At 36.4% G+C, this 15683-nt stretch overlaps 1 protein-coding gene across 1 annotated transcript in view; it reads right to left on the reverse strand.

Annotated features, from left to right (window-relative positions):
* The window catches only part of PTPN13 (protein tyrosine phosphatase non-receptor type 13), a 189152-nt gene that overhangs the window by 32166 nt on the left and 141303 nt on the right, over nucleotides 1-15683 (reverse strand). The window contains exons 24-32 of the mRNA XM_029943587.1: nucleotides 11349-11812; nucleotides 10202-10333; nucleotides 8657-8750; nucleotides 7967-8052; nucleotides 7163-7322; nucleotides 5370-5584; nucleotides 5156-5254; nucleotides 2676-3040; nucleotides 1420-1603 (exon numbers count right to left, since the gene is read on the reverse strand). Of these exons, the coding sequence (XP_029799447.1) occupies nucleotides 1420-1603; nucleotides 2676-3040; nucleotides 5156-5254; nucleotides 5370-5584; nucleotides 7163-7322; nucleotides 7967-8052; nucleotides 8657-8750; nucleotides 10202-10333; nucleotides 11349-11812 (1799 nt within the window). The remainder of the gene's footprint in view (nucleotides 1-1419; nucleotides 1604-2675; nucleotides 3041-5155; nucleotides 5255-5369; nucleotides 5585-7162; nucleotides 7323-7966; nucleotides 8053-8656; nucleotides 8751-10201; nucleotides 10334-11348; nucleotides 11813-15683) is intronic.

Consider the following 15683-nt stretch of genomic DNA (forward strand, 5'->3'; position numbering starts at 1 on the left):
CTCCATGCTGACTGTAGAAACTGCTTGTGATTTTTCTCTCTCTCCTTCTGCCCCCCTCCCCTGCTTATGCTCTCTTTCTAAAATTAAAAAAAAAAAAGATTTTGAATGAGATAAGAAGGTAGCTTATAGCTTCCAGGGGTGATGACACGTGTCTACAGGAAATCTTTCAAAGATTTTCTTTTCTCTGAGAAAAGATTATTTTCTACTGCTGAGAATGAAACTGAAGATGTGTATGTTACACACATACACACACACACACACACACACACACACACACACACACACACACTCTTCCAGGCAAACCAAGTATCTGAAGAGATTAACTCCAAAATGTTTATGATTTTTTGGTGGTCAGATTATCAGTGGTTTTAAGATTTTTTAAACCTTTTTTGTTTTTAATTTTCCAATGATAAATATTGCTTGGATTTAACAATACTGAAAAAGGCTGACTTTCGATCAATGTAAAGGATATTATTCTTGGAAATTTGGCTTCCAAACTAAATTTAAAGATTCATAAATTCTAGGGTATTTGTACAATGTAAAGGATTCCATTTGGGCACATACAAAAAAGTGTGTAAGAGAAAAAATGACATTCAAACTTGATTAAAAATTAAATAGGCAACTCATCAGGATTCGGGAAATAGCAGATACTGTATTAGGTGCTCTACTTATATTTCTTTTAGCCCTCACCACAGTCCTAGGAGCTTACTAGCCCCATTTTATAGCCAGAACTACTAAGTCTCTTGGGGCGCCTGGGTGGCTCAGTCGGTTAAACCTCCGACTTCGGCTCAGGTCAGATCTCACATTTGTGGGTTTGAGCCCCACGTCAGGCTCTGTGCAGACATCTAGCTCAGAGCCTGGAGCCTGTTTCCGGTTGTGTCTCCTTTTCTCTCTGCCCCTCCCCCTCTCATGCTCTGTCTCTTTCTGTATCAAAAATAAATAAAACATTAAAAAAAATGAACTACTAAGTCTCAGAAGAATGAAGTAATTCCACAGGCATCTGCCAAATTACAGCAAGTCAGTGGTCGTGTCAGGATTTATATCAATGTCTTTTTGCCTTTTTCCCTGATTCTCAGCAAAGAAACACACCATGTTCTCTACTTACTGAACATGGGTATGAACCTACTCTAAAAACAGCCTTTTCCCTAAAGGGAGGCTTTGTGTAACTAAATCTTAATTGACCAAATACATAATTTTTTAAGTTTATTTATTTTGAGAGAGTGAGAGAGAGTATGTGTGCAAGTGTGAGGCCATGAATAGAGGAAGGGGCAAAGAGAATCCCACACAGAATCCCCATCAGTGCAGAGATTTTCGTGGGGCTCAAACTCATGATATGAGCCGAAATCAAGAGTCAGATGCTTAACCAACTGAGCAATCCAGGTGCCCCAGAATTTTCTTAATACAGAGGAAGCAACTCACCAGCTCAAAGTCTTCGAGGTGGTTTTCCAAGTCATTTTTCAAAGATGTCAAGCTTTCTTGCCTAGTTGGTTCAGAAATGTGATGTGTATGATATTTATCCATTGAATTAGTGGAAGCAGATTCTGATTGGGGTTGGTAGCTCTGCCCAAGAGTCATGTCCAATGGCAGAGGGGAAGGAGGATTGCTACAGAGACAAAGAAGCAAGACTATTTTCAAATACATTTCAATGCCAATACAGTAAGGTTGTGCCACAAATAGGAAGTGCTTACCACATAGTCATGTCTGCTTACGATTGTGTTCCTAGCTAGGTTCTGCCTGACTTTGGACTATGAATTTATTTCATGTCTACTCTACGCTAAAAATACCAATTTTTATTATCTGTCCAGGTTCAATTTTTTAAATGGTTATTTAGTTTTGAGAGAGAGAGAGAGAGAGGGAGAGAGCAAGAGGGGAAGAGCAGGGAAAGAGGGAGACACCCAAAGCACAGAGTCCAACGGGTTTCAAACTTAAGAACCAAGAGATCATGACCTGAACCAAAGTTGGATGCTTAACTGTCTTAGCCACCCAGGTGCCCCTGTCCAGATTCTATTTTGAAGCTATTCAAATTGCATAAATTAGTCAGATAGGCTACATAAACAGACTCTTGATTCCTAGTTGTTAATTCAAGGCTGAGAACAATGTTATCAGAAGCCTAATGTGTGTTTCAACATAATAAGAAAGAGAAAAAGAAGAAAAGAATTGAAGCCATATTCCTTTTATTATTTAGGATGATCCAATGGGGGGAAAATCCCAAAACACCAAAAGAACTTGAACAAAATATGGTTGCACGTAGATATACACAAAGATGTAACCAAACAGTAAAATGTATGAATAACTGTTAGAGGTATAGATGTAGTCTTTTTCTTTTTTTGCCTTTATGCTTACCTTTTACAAATTCTGTCTCCTTCCCACCAATCACTTCTCTTTATAATAGTACTCCCTACTCTCCTCCCCCACCAATATCAAAGTAGGTCCCTTCACTTTCTTTTAAGTAAGATGAATGATGGTGAAATAAATACAAACAACTTTCCCAATTACTAGTAAATATACTCAAGAGAGCAGCAAGTCTCAGGCTGATATCCAATACAGTCATCATCTGTCTGATCACAGTGAAACTCACACACAGACATGCTTCATTCTTAGAGAAATGTAGGTTGCTGTTCCCATCACAAACAAGAAGCCGTTGTTTTGAGCGTTACACATAATAGTGACAATACCTGTCCTCAAGTTCGGGTTTACTGGATACTTTCTGAGGATAGTAAAACATAGTACAAATGGTATCTTCCTGACTGTTAGATGCTTCATGTTGGCTTTGTGCCTGTGATACCATGTTGTTTAGAGTCTGATGCAAAGCTGAACTCCAACTCGTATTTGGTATCTTTGCTGGAGCTTTTACTAAGTCGTCTTCTCCACTCCCACTGCTGTCACTGTAACTGTCTCTCCTGGATGGGGATGTGCATTGTTTCTTGCTTTTGTCATACATTTCATTTTCATCTGAGCTGGTGCCTTGCTCTGCACATGCTGTTTGAGAAGAGTCTTTACTGTTATTTGGGACTACTTGTGCTGGAGAGTGCAGCGGGGTCTGTAATGGACACATTTAAAGAGATCCAGGTGTGACAACTTATATTAACGTGAGAACACTTAGTTGAAAAGGAACATGTTTAACAACAGCACTTTCTATTAAAATATTCAATTATGTTTTTGATAATAAAGGTAATTTATGCTCATTACAGACAAAAATCATATATAAATATCATATAAAGGTAACAACTGTTAATATTGTACCCTACTTACTTTTTTTTAAGATTTTATTTTTCAGTAACCACCACACCCAATGTGGGGCTCAAATTCAGACTCACATACTCCACCAACTGAGCCTGCCAGGTGCCCCTGTACACCTCCAAATTTAGGTTTCTATCATGAGTTTTTTTCTGAGGTCCTTAAATATGCTTTGAAAAAGACTGCATAAAACTATGTAGTGATTCCACAGATGGCTATACCTTTTAATTATTTCAAAATTCTTTTATTTTTTAAAGTAGTTTCTAACTTTCTACTATAATAGAAATCTAGGGCTTCTTTGTATGTACATTTTCACCTGAGTTTCTCATTATTTCCTTGTGAATTTCTATATAGTAATCAGCACACTGGATGTTTTAAAAGGACTTGCTAAATATTTCTAGACTGCATTCTAGAAAGATCATATCAATTTATATACTCATTAAGAGGATGGTTTTATTCAGTTCTTCCTATCTGGTGCCAAAAATCAATGTATCTCATAAAATGCTATTTATAATAGACCTTCCAGAAATGATACTTTCCTATTAATATCCTATAAACCCTCACCCTGGCCTAAAAGTCAAATTTTCTGGGGCCAGATACTGCCACCTTTCATACCCAGGGGTTGTGTTTATTGGAGATGGAACATGCTTTGAAGTAGACAGGACAAAAGTTGTCTTTCTTCAACTATATTAGTATTATTATCTATCTATGTATGGATTCCTACCTATTGGCATGTAATTTATAAATAAACATCAAAATAGATTTTGGATCCTATAGCTATTCTTTGACATAAGAAAGGTAAATGAACAAACATATTGCTTGCTCTGTGATTTCTAGTATTAAAATTAAAGGCAAAGAATCTCAAATAATCAATTAATTGATTAATTAATTATTTAGAGAGAAAGGGCGCAAGTGGGATAGGGGCAGAGACAGAGAGGGGGAGAGAGAGAATGCCAAGCCGGATTCACACTGTCAGTGCAGAGCCGGATGCGGGCTTGAACCCACAAACTGCGAGATCACGATCTGAGCTGAAGTTGGATGCCTAACCAACTGAGCCACCCAGGCATCCCTGAAATACTTTTTATTATTTAGACTAGCACAGAATGAGAATTATGCTTCCTAGTTTGGTTCAATGAAGAAAGGGACAAATGGGTTTTCTAACCATTACTTTATTTTTAAATTTATTTACTTTTTAAAAAATATTTTTTAATTTATTTTTTGGGAGAGAGAGAGAGAGACAGCGTGAGCAGGGGAGGGTCAGGGAGAGAGGGAGACACAGAATCCGAAGACAGGCTCCAGGCTCTGAGCTAGGTGTCAGCACAGAGCCCAATGTGGGGCTCGAACCCATAAGCCTTGAGATCATGACCTGATCCAAAGTTGGACACTTAACCAACTGAGCCACCCAGGTACCCCAAAATTTATTTACTTTTTAAATTTAGGTTTACTTATTTATTTTGAGAGAGAGAGAGGCAGAGCGTGTGAGCGGGAGAGGGGCAGATAGAGATGGAGAGAGAGAATCACAAGCAGGCTCTGCACAGAGCCCAATGTGGGGCTTCAACCCATGAACCCATGAGATTATGACCTGAGCCAAAATCAAGAGTCAGATACTTAATCGAATGAACCACCCAGGTGCTCCTATACCCATTATTTTATATCTTTTCCTATTTATGTTTAGAAAACAAACTCCTAAAGTCCTAGAACTTTAGAAGCGGAAAAGCGAGAAGAGGAAGTGAACTGAATTACTTTATATTACAGATGCAGAATGCACTCAGGTTACGGGGCACACACAAGACACTCCTAGCTAAAGAATAAAGTAGGATGAAACCCAGGAGATCCATCAGTGACAAAACCATGACAGCTGAGTTAGTCACTCAGTTGCTATTCGATAAAAATATAAATTATTTTTCATAGTTCTCACCAAAAGAGCAGGGTCAATTTCTGGTAGCACACCGGGTGAAGGTCTACAGAGAAGCAAGGACACTTCTGGGGACGTTCCCCTGAGGGCAGAGATGACTTCCTAGGGGCACCAGGAATGACAAAGGAAGACAGAGTTAAGACAGCACTATGAAATCATCATGAAAGGCTAATCTGTCTCATTATTAAAAGTGTTACACTCAACACCGGGGGCTCACCTGCTGGGACAGTCCTCTGAGAGAGGCTCCATTCACTTTCAAGATAACATCTCCCACTTCGATTTTTCCACTTTCTGCGGCTGGCTGTCCAGGAAAGAGCTTTTTAACTCTTACTATGCTGGCATTCATTTGTTCAGGAATAAGACTGTCTTCTCGAGAAAAACTGAACCCTAGGCCTGAGCTATTTTTAAACAATTTTACCTCAAATGTATTCTCTGGAGAAAAAAAAAGACATAAACAATTAAATATCCTTATCATGCTGTGTACACATATGAACATACAAACGTCTATAGTTTTTGACACATTTTAAAAAGCCCATCTTCTCAGAATTTTTACAGCTTTATAGGTACTTACTATACTTTTATTCTATATTCAAGTCCTATTTCACACTCTATCATTCAGAAAACTTAATAAATTAAGCTGAATGAACTAAGCTACTTGGACAGAAAAGAGGATTTCGATATCAGGTTTCTCAAAATAAAATTATGCTTTAATCCCATGTGTTTTCAAAGATTATAGAATAACAAACAGAAAAATCTGGAAAGGGTAAGAATGAGGAAAATTTGGGTACACAATGGGAGAGAGATGGTAAGAAGAGTGAAACAAATGTTAGAGAAGGGTAGGGGAAAGTAAGTTGACATTCTAGTGTTTCAGTGAGGTATAATTTAATCTAGTAATTTGAAACATTATAAAAAATTTTTGATCAACAAAAGAAGCTGAAAGAACAATAACCAGAAATGAAAAAATATATTTATAGAAGGAATGATGGAAGAAATAAGGAATACAAGACAGAATAAAGAGGTAAAGTAGGTATGCTAACTTCATTTTCATAATCAGATAAAATAATACAGGCTGGGCTATTTTTCCCCCCTTATTTTTATGACTAATTCAGAGGTACTAACATTTGGTAATCAAATAAGGATTTAAAATAAAGGACAAAACAGTAACTCTATACCACCACCATCATTTGTAAAGTAAAGGACATTTATGCCCCTTAAAATGAGATATATGGGGATCTCATAATAAGAGTACTTCGGTATTATGAACACTTAGCCTTATGAAAAGCTCAGCAGTGCATCATTCTTAATTTTCTTATTTTTCAAAAACTCCATGTATTTTGAAAGTAAGAGTGGGTGAGAGGCACAGAAAGAGAGAGAGAGAGGTAGAGAGAGAGAATCCCAGGCAGCCTCTGTGCTGTTAGCACGGAGCCAGAAGCGGGGCTCAACCCCCAAACCATGAGATCATGACGTGAGCCAAGATCAAGAGTCGGATGCTTACCGGACTGAGCCACCCAGGCACCCCCATTCTTAATTTCTTATTTTACTACCAAGTAGCAGTATGTGCAAAGACTTGCAAAGTTTGTAAGAAAGATCACGATCTGGGAACTATGAGGTGAATTTCTACCCAGGATTAGCTTGACAAGTCCATAAAATTAAACAAAAATACAGAAAATGTAATGGGTCAATGTTTCAAATGGATTTGGAGTCATTCTCAGCAATTATTTTTATTTATTTTCCCCTTGAAGAATTTCACTTGAATTTTGTAACTATTCAAAACACTATTAAGTGACCATAAATTGTTTCATGCATGACTTCATTACCTGAGGTCTTTCAGACTTTAACAGGTGCAAATATAGGTTTTTAAAAAAAATTGGTATAGTGCTCCATCAGATTATTTATACTTGAAGAAATTAAAGAGTCTCAGGCATGAATTACCATCCAACATACAAAAATCAAATTTTGAGTAAGTCAAGAGTAAGTTAAAGGTGAGATGAAATTCTCCCAAGGCCTGACCTTCAGTGACAAAGCTGTAGTCTTTGACATGAGTCATTTTCTTCATTTTTTCTGGGGCTTGACCTTGGGCATCTGGATCTGGAAAGGTGTACTGTGGTGGCATGGGGACGTGTTCTTTGGATGCTGGAGACTGTCCCTTTTCTAATAAAAGATGAACCACCTGGAAAAATGTAATAACATTTCATTAACTAAGAAGAATTAAAAGAAAATAGGTAAATTTTCAGGACTTTGTATGGTTGATGGTATAAAATCATTTAAACTAACTACCTGGTTCACTAACATATAGGTAGAGGGAGGAAAAAAATAGAAAACCAAAGCAAGGGATTAAAATTTTGGTTTTTCTTGTTTTCTTGTAAAAAATAATTAAAAAGAAAAATTTCTCTTACAGGAATAACATAAACATGTTATAGGAAACTCGGACACTAGAAAAAAAACCACCACTATCCTATAATACATAGACCATTGTAAATAATTTGGTAAACTTTCAAATTGGCTTTGGGCTGAAAAATGACTAGATAAGTGAAAATCACTAGATGTGGACAAAAAATTTAAAAAATGCAATCTCCACCCTTCCTCCTATCAGATTTGGTAATATTATGGCTAAATGTGATATAGAAAGCCAAGTTTCCTCAGTGAAAGTCTTCTTGGCATAATACTTGCTTTCCAATTTGAAGGGAAAAAACATACCAGAACGTTTACATGAATCAGGCTTGGTTTCTTGACTAAGAAGTTTGGAGACCTTAGTGAGACAGATATTCACAGATTATGATGTTCTTCTAAATGGTTGGTATAAGGAGCTATTACCTGTCCAGTATTTCTCAGTGTTTCCACAGCTTGCTTATGGGTAGCTCCTTCCAGACTAACTCCGTTAACAGCAAGAACACGATCACCTATAAATTAGGCAGTAATTTTGAAAAAAGCAGATGATAAAATAAAGATTCTATATGCTTTCTAATATCTTGTGGTCTTGTTTTGTATTAATTTGTTTAGGAGAGACTCAGAGAAATTCTGGACAACATTGTGTCACAGAGCTTCTTTAATATGTGTTTACTTTCTTTCCAAATTCTATGACTAACCTTAAATACAATTTAGAACAAGATAGTGTATATATTATAAAGTCAACTTAAATAAAATGGCTACAAATGTAGAGAGATTGGAGGGCACTAACCTAGTTAGTTTTTAATAAAAATGTAGATGTCATTGTTTTTACAAGGGCACTACTCCCTTTTCATTTTCTGGCAATTTGCTTCTCCAAAAGTATAAAACATGAACTAAAACACTGTCAGGATATTTTTTGATATTAGAGATTATGCTGGAAAGAAGAGTTTTGGAATGACATCAAAGAGGTTTTTTTTTAATGTTTTAGTCTTAAAATAATTGCATATGTTCTCATATTATGAATATTTGAAGGTCTCTATGAATTTCCTCATTTGCAATTTATTTGTTAAATTGATAATCCTAGATGTAATTCCTGTACACACACAAACACTCTACCTTTGTGAATTCTACCATCGGACTCGGCTGCTCCCTTGGGAATAACAGCTTTCACATAAATGCCACCATGTCTGACACTGGTATTCACGCCCCCCTAAATGGAAAAAGACAAATAAAATAACATTTTGAAGCATGAAAAATTTCACACTCCATCTTTCAAAGCTGAGGCCTAGACGGCATTCAATCCATCAGCCAAAGCAGCAGTCCCACATCAGCACATGCAATTAAGTCAAAACCCAGGAATATTTCTAGCAAGTTTTCCTAATGTAAAGCAGTTACATTTTAGAAAAACTCTTTTCTCGGAGAACAACATGTCAGATCTTGACTAGATGAAGAATTGCTCTCCCTTTGTAAGTCTACACCATGCATTACGGGCAAGCAGGAAGCAAAATCCATCTATGCAAAATTAGTAGAACAGGGCTGTCAGAAAAAACAGCAAATACAATAATTTGCTTCAGATCATATCTGCTAAACTGAAAGTTGCAAATTATGAGTCAAGGAAAAATTTTTTTTCTCATTTTAAAAGGCTTTGGTAGGTAAGTTTTGTCATAATGTAGATGGGTTCTAATAAGTAGATTCTCCACCTTTTGTGGATATACAGCTTTTCTTTCCCTTCACAACAGGAAGATAATAAAATTCTAAGGAAGTTAAGGAGAAGAGGCAGAGTTATATTTTTAAAAGTGCTAGAAAATCAGGTTTTCTTTTTGACCTCTGTTAATCGTGCTATTTCTACCATGTTTCTAAATGGCTTTACCTAAGTAACAATATCCTTTAAATGTTATAAATGATAATGTTACACTTTAGAACTAATAGAAGTTTTAAGCATTTTCATCAAATAGCCTGTGCTCATATTTTAACTACCTTAAAAGTACATATGTTCCTTGGCACCCTTTAATTTTAACGTCATGTTTACAAATTAAGATATGTTATGGACAGAAAGGGCATATAAATATACATTAGAATTTATCATTTGGGTTAAAATGTATTTTTCCATGCTTATGCAGAAGTATCAAATGTATGCAAAACATACTTATTAATTTTATATTTTGAGTTTTATATTCAGATTAAGCATTAAGAAATGTAAGGTGTTTGAGAGTAGATTTGTCTAATTTCTTTTAAACCACAAGCAAAAGTGCCTAGCACAAAAGTTTTTAAAAATTTTTTTTAATGTTTTATTTATTTTTGAGAGAGAGAGAGAGAGAGAGAGCATGAGCAGGAGAGGGTCTGAGAGAGAGGGAGACACAGAATTGGAAGACAGGCTCCAGGCTCTGAGCTAGCGGTCAGCACAGAGCCTGATGTGGAGCTCGAACCCACGAACCATGAGACTGTGACCTGAGCTGAAGTCGGACGCTTAACCAACTGAGCCACCCAGGCGCCCCAAAAGCTTTTTAAAAAAATGTTTTAAGATACAATTAAGTTTTTAATTTTGGAAATACTTGACAGGTTTCCCTTTTGAAGCAAAATAATTAAATTAATAATTTTGGCATACAAGAGGCTGCTGGAAATGGAGAAGAGAAAACATTTGAAAACCTTGTCAAACAGTACCGTGACACTTATCCCCAAGCTGTTATCATTTTTAGCCAGTTCAACCTCAAAGATCTCTCCAGGTTTAGGAGGTGATGAAGGAAAAGTTTTAAAATTCATTTTGTTGGATGTATTCATTGAGGAGGAGGATTCCTTAACAAAGAAAAACAAACAAAGGGATTTCTTGTTAGAGTCAGAATGGATCACTGCTGGAAGATCACTATGTGTTTTTTGAAAAAATTAAGGAGAAGCAATATTAAAGGACAGAGTAAATTCAAAGATCATGAGGGCTGGAAGACATCTTAGAGATCATCTAATCCACTGCCTTCATATTTTATAGTGGAGGAAATTGAGGTCTAGAGATTAAAGGGCTTGCTTCAGGTCAAACAGCTAGTTAGGGCAGAGGGAAGCCCAGAACCCAGTTCAAACCTAGCTTTTCCATAATCCTTGCCTGATGCTTCTTATGCTCCTGAATTTGGAAAGTATTTCTATTTCCTTTAAAAATCAATATATATCAAGCAGCAGCTTTTAACCTGGACCTCTAAGATGAGTAGGCTTGATGTTTACTTAGCTTATATTTACAAATCCAATATAAACAATAGCAAAGCCCCGTTTGTAAGGGTATTGCCCTCTTGTGAGGAATGTTGGTTCTTTGGGGACCAAAGAACTTACTGGTCTTTTCTGAATCTTGTGTGAATGTGAGTTTAAATTTACGTAATTTCTAGGACATGAGCAAATTTGTATGCTGTTCTTATTATTTTTATATATTCAGAACTTTAGAAGAATTCAGACTAACAACTATTTAAGAACAAAATTTTCAAGTATAATCTTATTAATTGAAACATTAAGTATGCGAGATAAAAATTAATTATAACCTGATTATTCATTCATTTCTGTTATCAAGTAGCAAGTTCCCAGAATAATAGCCATTTTAGAGTTAGTATTCAAAGCTGCTAATTTGTCTGAAAGTTAGCATCAAATGCAGTAGCAGTTAGTAACATAATATAAAATCTATTCCTCCTTTCCAGAACAATAAAAGCAGTTTAGAGTAGATTATTCTGTTCTCTAATATATTTGCTGTTGTTTGCTTTATTAAATGGAAAAACAAACACACACACACACAAAAAACCCAAAAAAACCCCCCACAGAAATTTAAATTAAACTATGCCTTTTTTGGTGTTTGATGATCTTGAGTGCCCGAATAAGTAGCTTCATCCATGTCTGAATCTCCACGGTCGGAATAATCTGTTGCATCAGAAATGCCTGGTTTTTTAGTCTTGCTTCCATTACTGTCAGCGGAAGCCCTCTTTTTCTCAGTGGTTTTGGATACCACAGAAGGGGAAGGGCTGCCATGTTGTGATTCATGCCAGGTTCGGTCACCTGCAGGGCTGGCAAAGAAACCATTGACCTGGCTCTGGGACAAGCTGGCACTCTCAGTCCTGGAATCCTGAGAACTCAGGCTTCCTTCACGCAGGCCCCCAGACAGCCCACAAGAGCTCTCTGAGATGGGCCTTGGGGCACCATGTGGCCAGTGGTGATCCTCAGAAGAATCTACAGTACTGTCTTGCACGTAAGAAGGCTTCTTCAGGTAGTTTTTCATGCCATTGGCAATGTGCACAGGAGTAGAAGGCACTAAAAGTCAAAAATCCATCAAGGAGAATAACAAGTTAGTGACACACATGCCTGGGCTTATATACTTACAGAATGTTTCTTAGGATTTTACACAGGGTATCATATCCACAACACCTGATCTGGGGCCTGGAACCAAAATAAGGACCCAAAAGTGTAGCAGATGCTTTCAGATTCCTTTGCCCTCTCTTTTGGTCATTTCTGCTGCATCTTTTATAAGAATGTATATCCCCTTTGCCTTAACTCCTCATTTCCACTCTCTAAGATCTACTTCAGGAGTCTCCTCTGTGAAGATTTTTTTTGATTCCCTAACTAAAATTAATGAGTCACCCAAACTCTTTAATCCTTACTTAAAGTATTAAAGGTGACTCATTAATTTATTTACTTGTTTTATATTATCCTTCCAGACTGCATTTTTTGGACTCCAAATAATTATAAAGGCAACTGCAAATTCATCATATATACAGTTCTTATCAAAAGCCACTTAAAGTGTTCCTAAGACACAAATCATAGATTTGTTTAAAAAATTACAGATACAAATTTATAAGAAATTGAAAATTTTATGTGGCAAGTGAAACGAAGGAAAATCTAAAAGACGAATGAGCAATTGGAGAGAAAATGTTTGCAAAAGTAACAAAAAAGTAATCAAGAGTTAACACCCCTAATATGCAAAGAGTTTCTAAAAGGTGGTAAAGAGATTTAAAACTCCTACGCAACAAGGGTATGATGTGTAGACTAAAAACTCATTTTTTAAAGCATTTATTCAATTTTGAGAGACAGAGAGAGACAGAGTGTGAGTGGAGAAGGGCAGAAAGAGAGAGAGACACAGAATCTGAAGCAGGCTCCAGGCTCTGAGCTGTCAGCACAGAGCCTGAAGAACCCATAACTGTGATATCATGATCTAAACTAAAGTCGGACGCTTAACTGACTGAGCCACCCAGGCACCCCTGTAGACTGGAAATTCAGAGTAAAATACAAATAACTAATAAATATACAAAATGACATTCTCAGTGTTGCTCAAGGATATGTAATTTAATGCGGTTTTCTACCTGCGTGGCTGACAAAAATGCAAATGACTGATAATCTCTCCTAGCACTGATGGTGTTAGAAGAGCACTGTCATATCTACTTGGCTGACCACACATTGACAAAACTTGGGCGAACTGATAGCACTCTGTTGAAAATTTAAATGTGCATACTAACGTCCACTTCTAGGTATCTAACCTCTAGAAATAAGTACATTTTCCAATGGTGTGTATACAAGTATATTTGTTGAAGCAACATTTATCAAAGGATTATTGCTGAGATGTACAATAGAAAAACATTGTATTTTGATACACCCACGACATGAAATATGCCATATGAAAAAGGTATATTTTCACGGATGTTCAGAATATAGTGTGTAAGGTACAAATTGATATTTAATTTATAAAAAATAATTACATTTTTAGTTTAAAAAATGTATGTGTATTTGTGTCTGTGTGTGAACATGCATACAGGCATTACTACTGGTTTTCAATAATTTATCTATAATATACAGAAAGAGACATAGACCCCAAAGAGTATTCCTAGAAAATAAGGGGTAAGGAGACTTTTTACTTCATAGATTTCTGTATAAATTGGATTTACTTTAACAAACTAGCATGTATTCCATAACTTGAAGAAATTAGCAAACATAAAGAAAAATAAGACTTCCTCCTCAGTGGTTGATACTTGAAAGGGATAGTCTAAGGTACATATCAGTAATGTTCTATGTTCCCGAGTTTTATTTTAAGTTATACTACAGCATAGCTATACATGATGATAAGAGTAATCTAGCTTTCTGAAGAAACTGTTTCAGAGAACTACACTTTAACATTATGCTTTTAACTTTTATTGAGAATGAATAGTAAAAAATAAAACAACCACATGAAAGTCTGCTGGGAAAATAAGCTTTATTGATCCCTACACTAGGTAAAGTTTCTCTGCTAAATGTTTTCTTGGCACCCTGGGCTTCTTCTAACATTTATCATACTTACAATGAAACATTTATTTACTTAGTTAGTTCAATATTTCAATATTTGTCTCCCCTGATAAAGTGTAAGTCCCATGAGGGCACAGTGTTTGTGTCTTGCACACCACAGGCATTCAAAAAATATTTGTTGAGGGGCGCCTGTGTGGCTCAGTCAGTCGGTCAAGTGTCTGACCTCAGCTCAGGTCGTGGTCTTACATTCATGAGTCTGACAGTTCAGAGCCTGGAGCCTGCTTTGGATTCTGTGTCCCTCTCTCTCTGTCCCTCCCCTGCTCATGCTCTGTCTCTCAAAAGTAAATAAACATTAAAAAAAATATTTGTTGAACAAATGAGTGGATTTTCTATAAAATATCTATTGAAAAGAAAATTAAGATGGGAGTCTCTTAGAACTTTAAATATTTAGAGGAAAAATGAAGGAATCATACTTCTTTTGATAAAACATAGTGAGTAAAAGAACCCAATGTTTTGGTTTGGTTTTGGTTTTGGCTGCTTGAAACTCAGAAGTATGCTACATTTTCAAATGCAATCCTCTTCCTTCGTCTAACATGACTAGACTACCATTAGATTATAAGGCTCCTTTGGGCAGTGATGGTGTTTTCTATCTGTTGTGTTTGTTCTATCTGTTGAAAATATTATTTATATATGAACATATTTTGTATACATGTGTACACACAGTACACTATATACATATAAAATATTTATTGAATATAAGAAATCATAGTCAAAATAAGCCATCTGTATAAAATGTAAGAATTTTTTTTAAAGGAATTTAAAATAAATTTTAACTGAAGTCACTGTGCTAAACTTCTAAGGGTCCCGTAGCTCAGTCTGCAGAGAAAAATACTCAGAACTCAGGAATTCACTGAATGTTTTAACTTTCAGTTCTGGGTCTCCTACTCAAAGAAAAATATTGCAGTGCAATCTCTCTTCTCTTTTATGTCATAACACACTGTATGAAATGTTTGTTTTTCTTTAATTTTATCATAATTGTCTGAAATTATACCTAAAATTCACTGTCTAAACTTGTTTCTCAGTTAATATTTATTCTTTTATATATTTCTCAGTATCTTTGGAATGAAGGTAACTTGCACATAATGAGCACTTCAACTCTTACTAATGACACTTAGTTGTGCCTGGGTGGCTGTCAGTTAAGCATCAACTCTTGATTTTAACTCAGGTCATGATCTCATGGTTTATGAGTTCCAGCCCACCTCTGGCTCTGTGCTCTTTCTTCCTCTTTCTCCCTCCTCCTCCCCAACTCATGAGTGCATGCGCATGCTCTCTCTCAAAATACATGAATAAACTTAAAAAAAGGAATAATGACACCTAAAATTCACATTTAAGTGCCTAATCAGTACCAGGAGATATGCTAATTCTTTACATGTATTATCTCATTTAATTTTCAAGATCTGTAAAATAGGCACTTCTATTTGATATATAAGTATAGTGAGGCTTACCACATTCAACTGATTTACTCAGGGTACATGGTGTTAAGCGGCAGAGATAGAATTTGAGCCTAGACTTTGGAGCCCTTCCCACTGCCCTGCATGTACTATGTGTGTTTGTTTGTTTCTATCTTTCGAAATTATTTTTAAGTTTATTTATTCTGAGAGAGAGAGAGAGAGAGAGGCAGGGAGGGAAGGAGGGAGAGAGAGGGAGAGAGGGGGGAGAGAGGGGGAGAGAGAGAGAGAGAGAGAGAGAGAGAGAGAGAGAGAGAGAGAGAGAATGGACAGAGAGAAAATCCCAAGCAGGCTCTGCACCATCAGCACAGAGTCTGACCTGGGGCCTGAACCTACAACCTGTGAGATCATAACCGGAACCGAATTAAGAGCCAGACACTAAACTGACTGAGCCACCCAGGTGC

The sequence above is a fragment of the Suricata suricatta genome, chromosome 1, assembly GCF_006229205.1.
Source record: "Suricata suricatta isolate VVHF042 chromosome 1, meerkat_22Aug2017_6uvM2_HiC, whole genome shotgun sequence".
In the NCBI taxonomy this organism is placed as follows: domain Eukaryota; kingdom Metazoa; phylum Chordata; class Mammalia; order Carnivora; family Herpestidae; genus Suricata; species Suricata suricatta.